Source organism: Scomber japonicus, chromosome 9, assembly GCF_027409825.1.
Source record: "Scomber japonicus isolate fScoJap1 chromosome 9, fScoJap1.pri, whole genome shotgun sequence".
Taxonomy (NCBI): domain Eukaryota; kingdom Metazoa; phylum Chordata; class Actinopteri; order Scombriformes; family Scombridae; genus Scomber; species Scomber japonicus.
This window is the reverse complement of record NC_070586.1, coordinates 34,268,919-34,277,083: the sequence shown is the minus strand read 5'-3', so window position 1 is coordinate 34,277,083 and position 8,165 is coordinate 34,268,919. Positions and strand designations below refer to the sequence as shown.

The 8,165-nt window shown below is 36.6% G+C and overlaps 1 protein-coding gene across 1 annotated transcript; it reads right to left on the bottom strand.

Moving 5' to 3' along the window:
• Positions 1 to 221: 221 nt before the first annotated feature.
• On the bottom strand, positions 222 to 5,860 carry LOC128364385 (leukocyte surface antigen CD53-like). Its single transcript, XM_053324916.1, has 8 exons — positions 5,783 to 5,860; positions 5,085 to 5,181; positions 3,819 to 4,007; positions 3,139 to 3,213; positions 2,656 to 2,766; positions 2,424 to 2,531; positions 1,344 to 1,427; positions 222 to 741 (listed from the first exon to the last, which is right to left on the bottom strand). The coding sequence occupies exons 2-8, from the start codon at positions 5,145 to 5,147 to the stop codon at positions 673 to 675; spliced, it is 699 nt and encodes a 232-aa protein (XP_053180891.1). The 5' UTR covers positions 5,148 to 5,181; positions 5,783 to 5,860; the 3' UTR covers positions 222 to 672.
• Positions 5,861 to 8,165: the final 2,305 nt, after the last annotated feature.

The following is an 8,165-nucleotide window of genomic DNA, read 5'->3' as shown; positions in this document are numbered from 1 at the left end:
GATCTTTAAAATAAATTCATACCTAGTCTGAAATTATAGGGATATCGTTCTTTGCAGCTAACAAAAAATACATTTAAAAAATCAAACCGTCTAAATTAATCAGCCACTTAAATTGGTGATACTACTTAACACACCAAAACAAAAAAACCCTTGTACATAAGTTTCTGGATTTCTATTGAACCATGTGAAAAACAAAATGAAAACAACTCAAAAGTCTGGGTTTAAAAATCAGCATGTGTTTTATTTAAGAGTAAGATAGTACCACCAAAGGTTAAAGGTCTTCCTTTCTAGTTGCTCAAATCAATTGAAAACACAATTGTGACAGGAGATAAAATATTGACATCTCAAAAATGGATAGCCTAAAGGTGTTAAATAATGATAACAAGAAAATTCCTACAAAATTACTTTTTTAGAGTTCAAAATGTCTAAAGAGAACTTTTCTAACCTGACCTCCGGAGATCAGGGTTCTCCAGAGATCAGGTGTCCGAAGTGGTGTCACCCATATAGCAAAGAAATCCCCAGCCCTTGTTAGGAGAACACACATCTTTATTCCTGGCTGAATGACTGTGGCTCTGTTCCAAGAAGTGAAACACCAACATCAACCTTAAAAGGCATTTGGAACACATTGTTATATAGTTGGTAAAGACAACCTGTTGACATGAAGGGCCTTTTTCATTTGTAGCCTAGCCCTTGTCGAGTGAAGCTGCAAAAGACCGGGACGGTGAAACACAGACAAAGGAACTGTAAAAAAAGAAAACATGAAATATACATTTTAGTTAAGGTCAAGAGAAAAAGAACATTACATATCAAAGATAGCATTCAAAGTCAAACTCACATTGTTCTGGCCTTTCAACTACCAATAACTAGATGCTAGCGGTGAATGTGACATTAAAGCTGCTCTAATCAATATTTTTATAGTGTCAAACTGATATTTCTCATATTTCAGCTCTTATTTCACAATTTTACTGTTCTGGTGCACTAATGTTACTCACCTATTACATTAAATATGTTATCAGTGAAAAAGCTCTGATAAACCTACTGTATGCTACCTAGCTAGCATTGAGCAAAAGATACCGAAAGTTAAGCTAGTGGATAGTGGGATCTAGCTGCTAGGTATTTCCTTCAAGAGTTGGTTTGTAAATCAGAGTACATATTCACAAAGAATCAAGAAAAGTCTTCCTTAATAGCACAAAAAGTTCATAGCTAAACCTTTTTTTTTTTTAAAAGATTGATTCAAAAAAGTGTTTGAGAGCAACTTTTTCTAAAGAAATGAGAGAAACCTTGCACTAAGAAAAGGGGGCAGACACAGTTGCTATGGAATGAGAATGCTGAATGTCCAGTACCTGTATGATAAACATTGTGACAACACCAGAGCCTGTGCTACGGTAGTTATGGGCAAACCAGTCCTTCAGTTTCACAAGACAACCCTGAAAGACAAAATGTGTTTGGTTATCTTTTGTTTGTACAGAGTAAATTGGCTGAGCATACATGAACTTTTATAGGAATGTCCTGTTTACAGTTACACCAAGAAACAAAACTATGAGAATAACTCACACCGTCCTTGAATCAGTTTCCTGAATCAACCAATTATTGGAAAGGGTAACATATTTTTGTTGTCCTTGTTATTGAGTTTCATACTAGGACACTTATATAAATGCTATGTTATGTTATAAATGCCAGTGGTCATAATGACTCTCTGTCAGGGAAGACTAAGCCACCTTATCATTTAAAATTGTACAGTGGTGAGTCTTTTATTTATCTCCAGAAATAAGATTGGGAGGAGTGCAAGTTATTGTTATCTAGATCTCTGGATTTCAAGAACTTAAATCGAGAATTAATAATGTATGGTTTACAAGAACACCTTGCACTATATTAAATGAGAGCAGCTAATTTGGAAAAAAACACAGTATCGTCTGTATAAAAATGAATAATACTATATCGTTTACAATATCTTTTATAATAGTGAATAGCACAAGTCCCAAAATAGAACCCTGAGGTACACCCAGAGAAACTGGCACAAACTCAGACAGGCTGCCACCAAAATGATACACTGATGCTTGTTTGATTATCAGTCACACGATGTTTCTTATTGTCTAAACTACTAATTTAATCATTTATGACTAAGAAACCAGCTGAAAAGGTGTCTTGATTGGCTATAAAACTAGACCCATAAGAACTTCTAAGGACACTGCTCCAAAAGGATTGACTTCAACTGTGCAGGTGGATGTATTGCTTTTGTTGCATACATGAAGTAACCATTGCCCAAAACATTGACTTCACATGACTTCCAAACATTTATGGCATACAGAAAACAAATACAGGACCTACCTAGGAATCTGATCAAATGATGGACTATCGAGTATTTTGTGTGTAAATGGAGGTACTTTGGTTTGCACAGTGATAATACAATGTAAGCAGTGTACCTCTTGCCAGGTGCTAAAAGGGACGACATTACATGGGTCCTTTTTACAACAGGAGAGTGGGATGTTATCCTTCCAATCTGCCACACCATGAACTCCACAGCACTTAAACTGAAAAGCAAAAAAAATGCTGAATCATGTATATGAGGGTGAGTAACAAAAACAGGACTGTCAGGAAGACAAATAGCAATGAAATTCAATTTAAGTTTATAAAGCAGAGAAATGGATCATTTACCAGGTGCTGGGCAGCATCAAAGTCATCTCTAATGGTCTTATTGCCTTCAGGACTGGACATTCTATAGATCTCCAAGCTTTGCATTAGGTCTTTCTCAAAGTATGTGTCAATCTGCACAGCAGAAAGGCAAGATATGTTATCTGTAACATCCTACTCCATACATGACATTAGACAAACTAATATTTACCCCCATGCTGACACAAATCTGAGGAGAAACACTTGCAACATCAGTTGAGAATAAGGAAATGCATCCATTATGTCTTATCTTATTTCAGAAATGATATTTAAAACATTTTGAATTCTTTGTGCGTTAAAATGACAAGACTACACATGGATTTTGTTAATGATAATGTCTAATATTCTAAGAATGTATTTTGGATTTGTATGGGTGAAATATTTGAAAATTCGTTTATTTGGATAAAACCCCTTGAGATGTACCATCTCGTTTTCGAGGGGGTCCAAAAATAATATAAATTCTCTTACCTTTTTGCTGAAGACCAGGAACACACAGGCCATGGCCAGCTCCACCAGCATCAGGATGAACAGCAGGATGAAGAACTAGGATCAGTGAATCAGATTAAAACACTACTATATGTTATGGGAAAGTGTAACATACACTAATAATGATTTGATTTATACAATGTAGTGTAACAGATGAAGAGGTTCAGTTGTAGGTTTGTCGCTACAGGACGGAAGTTGATTTTCAAAATGATTTCCTTTTTATAAGGTAAAATATGAAGAATCTTTTTGAGTAAGATAATATAGTAATTCAGTGCTATGTGCACTTAATGAGGATGTATGGGAGACCTGATAGCTGAGTGGTCAGTACCACATGGGCACAAACACCTTGGGTAGCAAGTGAATTGCCATGAAATTTGGTAGAAGCATTCATATCCCCCTCAGAATGATTTATAATAACTTCTCCTAACTTGTCATCTAGCACCACCATCAGGTTACATTTTCAACTGGTCCAACACTGGATTGATCAAAGACCTGACATTCCCATCAGGCTCAACTGTATTTTGCGTTAGTTTTGCTGGAATAATAGCCCAAACATCATAAAATCACATTAGTTCAATGCAGTACCACAAGCTATAAAGCTTTCCCATTTAGTATTTTACCCTTTAAACCACATTATAGTAAATATCTTGGTTCATACTCACATTGATGAGCATGCAGCGGCTCTCCTTCATGCCTCCCAGCACTCCTATATAACACACACACATAACGATGGTGCCAGTAACCACCAGAGTGTTGGCGGGGTAGATGGGCCAGAAGGTCGTGACGAGGTAGGCAAACCTGGAGTTCATGGACTGGAATATCCCAAACCCGAGCACAAAGCCACCACACAGCTTCAACAGACACCAAACAGGAAAAATAGTATTATTCTGGGTGTCTGAGTTTGGATTTCACTGTAAAGAATGAGTTCTATTTTTTTTAAATCCAACTAAAGGCTATAACAACAACAATAAAGACATTTAGGGAACATTTCAGGTTTTTCTGAACCTGCGCATGACTTGTACATATAGGTATTAGTGTGTGATAGAAATATTTCAATACCTCCTTCCTGTAGATAACAGGCAGAATATTTATCCATTTGTTTGACCCTAACCCTAAGTGATGTACAGTTTTTACAGACCTAAACCCTTCTATAAGAAAATAGGGTATGGTTGTATATTCCGGTCTGAATGTTCACTTGGAAAAGATTCTATGGAGTTGTGTCCACATATATGATATCCTTCTACTATGGTCTGGTTGAAAGACAAAAAATAATAATATTAATACATTTCAACTTCTTCATGTCTGGTGATTATTGTTGGCCACAGAGCCTCCAAAAGGTGAACTAGCTCTGAATATCACTTCAACAGTGCATGAAGTGTGGATTAAAGGATAGGCCTTAAAACAATAGTCAGGTGTACTAATGAGAAGTTTTGCTTGATGTAATCATCCCTACATCTGATACTGGCCATTAACAGATCACTTCCTTAAGTGCTTACAATGTAAGTGATGGGGGACAAAATCCATAGTCCTTGTTTTTGTGCTTAACTGTGAGCCTCCATCTACCTGCCCAGGAACTCAGGGCGGGAAATAGCAACTTGCTAAATCCTGGTGCAATGCATCTCTCTTTGTTTTACACGTTTTATTGTGCACTGTCTCTGTTTAAATAAAATTACAAATTACAAATGTGTTGGCCTTTGTCAGTTGTGGGACACTGAAGAGCTGAAGACCACAAGTGTCAAGTGAATCAGATTTAATGCCATTGTCTCCTTTAAAGGGAACATTACCGTGACCATCCTTGACAACTTAAGAGAGATCATAACACATTGGCATTTGGAGGCATTATATCCCATGTACTGGCTGTAACATACAATGTAACATTCATAAGACTGTGTAGTGTCTGTAGTGTATGTTGGTCTTAAACCACCTACCCAGCAGACAAAATGGAGAAATGGCACCATATCTTTCAAGAAGTTTAAACAGGAGCGATTCATCCTTCCTGATAATCCTCCGTATCCTTTATAAGACCTGTAACATTAAGCAAGTCAGTGTCACATTTATTAAAACACTACAGTCACATACAGAACTACAACATTTTCAAATACATAGCCCCAGTACTTGCGAAGGACAACAAGTGAGGCTGAGTGTTTACAGGACACTGCTGTTTGATATGGCAACACTGAGCCATCACGCACAATGAATACCTGTGACCTGTTCAGCTCCAGTTAATCATTATTACCTGTGCTTATCTGCAGATTAACCATTTGTTACAGCTTAAAACCAAAAAGTCTGAGAATGTGTTTCTTTAAGCAGCTTTGTCTTTTGCTGACAAAACACAAATGTATGACTTATAAATCCTTTCCACAGTAGAGTACTTTCTCTAATAATATAAATGTTCTGTATTTTTAAAAATCTGCCCTTTCCATGTTAACTTAATGCCTAAATTGTACATTTAATGGTGTAATTTATTTAAATGAATACTAAAAACGTACCCACATACCTACTATTATAACATCAGCAATATTACAAAGATTGAATTTGTTTAAATAATTAAACAGTTCATTATACTTTTGTTTAAAATTCAATGACTAACCACTGTGGTTAACTCATACATCATGGAACAGCTTACCTTAACTACACTGTTTTCCAGCAATAGTCCAATGACGGGTGCAGTGAGCAGTATTTTGGTGTTGTCCCTAATGTTCCCAGTGCTAACTGACGAAAGACAGGTATGAGGAGGAAAGAGAAATAAGAGGGAGGGGAGGGAAGACAACTGAGGCTTCTGTATACCAACAGGCAGTGAAACGCATCTACATGATCCACAGTAAAGAGGAGGGGCGTCCACAATTTACAGTTAAATAACAGCAGGAAGGAGCTGCTGTGAGCAAAGTGGGAAAGAAGTCCTAAAGGGAGTGTATTTATAAGAAAAGGTCAATCGCACAAACATAAATAGTAACGATATGTGGCCAAAATGTGGCTTTTTTGACACTGATCAACAGAATAAGAGCATTTAAAGTGATCAAAATGACTTAAAATACACATTTAACCTCTTTTACAAGACATGCTGGAGTCACATTATTAGTCAACTGGAGATCACTGGTGTGTATTTCAGTTGATTGTAGTATAAACACAGCTTTACCTGAACTCTCCAAGAGTACTGTGTCAAAAATCTGCAACAGGAAGACAAAAGAACTTTCCGAGCAACTCTGTGAAAAGTCAAAAAATTGACTCTACATCATTTCCAAGCTGCTGAGCATTGCCTGGAGTCCAGTTAAATCAATTTAAAAATGGAAACAGTTTGGCACAGCTGTAAATCTGCTGTTCTCAAAAACTGAGTGAGTGGCAGGAAGACCAGAGCAAGAGAACAAAGAGACGGTTCAAAGCTTCAGAGGTGCAGCAGATTGGACGGACTGTTGGTTGACTGATTCACCAGTCACATATTCACAGTTTTACAGCAGAGTAACGAATACACTGACTCAAGGCTGTAACTGCTGCCAAAAGTGCTTATAATACTGTAATATTTACACAAACAAGTATCGGTCAGGTATCCATATGAACAGTCAAAGAGGTTTTCTTTGCTGTAATCATTCCTCCTGTTCATGCAGACTATTTTAAGACCTTTAAATGTGCTTTCAATAGAAGTGTAAGTGATGGAGTATGAATAGTATGAACAGGGGGAATGGTTACAGCAAGAAACATGTATGTCAATGTTCATTTGGGCTTCTGACTATTGTTTTAAGACAGACTTGGACTTTTTGTCTAGGAGAACTTTGAAGGCTCTTTTGAAGCCACATTAAATCTGCTTTAAATCGATGTTGTAAGATGGTAAAACATGATGGCCCCACCCCCCCTTTATCGGCACATAGACAAAAAACAAACACCATGTAGGCAAGATTACCACAGACACTTTTACTGAAAAAAAATCAGTCACATGAGTATGACAAGAATATTCTTCAGACACAGGTTTGGATTAACAGACTCAAAGAGAAGAATTAGGCTTCACTTCATTATTTAAATAGTTACCTATAGGGCTCATGGTCAATTAAACAATCACAACAAATAACTTGACATACAGTAATAAGTATAAGAATTAAATAAGCACCTAGGAAAAGTTTAGATGACAATACAATAAAAAACTAAACAAAAAAGAAGCAGGGTTTGTTGGTAAAGTAGTAACTCTAAACAGGACCAAAAAGTGTCTTTCTGATATGGCTTAAAACTGCTAACACTCCTGTAAAAATGTTAATCTCAGTTACTTTTAAGTTGTATTAATCAATGTTAAGCACACATAATTGTATTGGCTAATAAGTATTATTGATTTATTTTCTCCTTATATTGTAAACTTCACATACTAGCAAGTGCATTCCCAATTGGGGATATTTTCATGAAGAAACTTGAAGAGTATTACTGTGCATTCCTGACGCCTCTCTGTAGATCAGCACAGATCAGACTCAACAGTAGTTTTTCATCAAACAGGGTTGTGCAGTGTCAGCTTCTGGATTTTTTAGCATGAGGCATGAGGTTTATTTAGAAATATACTAATTATTAAACAGGAGAGGGCTGAATTCAGGAAACACACTGACAGATGTGCTGATGTCACTTTAAGCTTTAAAAAAGCCCTGTGATCTGTATTGATGTGCCTTTAAGTGAGCTTGGCATCATCATGACTCAGCATAGAGATTTATACACAAGTGCAAAAAAAAGGATTGCACTAAAATGGACTAAAAGGTTTCTCTGTAGGAATACAGAGTTCCTATTTATTAAACCTAAGACTTTATTTCAACAAAGTCTTTAATTTCTCAATTCCAGTCTTAACTTTAACATTTCATTGCTATGCCAAGACAAGTTACTTCAAAGAGTACTTTTCTAGAGTAACAAAGCCACCAATTTGTGTGGAATCTGCCTTTAGGGACTACAGGAGCTGATTGTAGATAGGTCGTGTTGACTTCACAGTAGGAGAAGCACAGGTGTAAATTGTGACATGCTGCTTCAGTTTCAGGCTCCTGCTACTG

Excerpts from the sequence above, each read along its gene's own strand:
- LOC128364385 (XM_053324916.1), bottom strand. The coding sequence starts at position 5,147 with ATGAATCGCTCCTGTTTAAACTTCTTGAAAGATATGGTGCCATTTCTC. Across the intron at positions 3,214-3,818 it reads GCCGCTGCATGCTCATCAAT|TTCTTCATCCTGCTGTTCAT; the intron begins GTGAGTATGAAC and ends CACTGATCCTAG. Across the intron at positions 742-1,343 it reads TCACAATGTTTATCATACAG|TTCCTTTGTCTGTGTTTCAC; the intron begins GTACTGGACATT and ends CTTTTTTTACAG.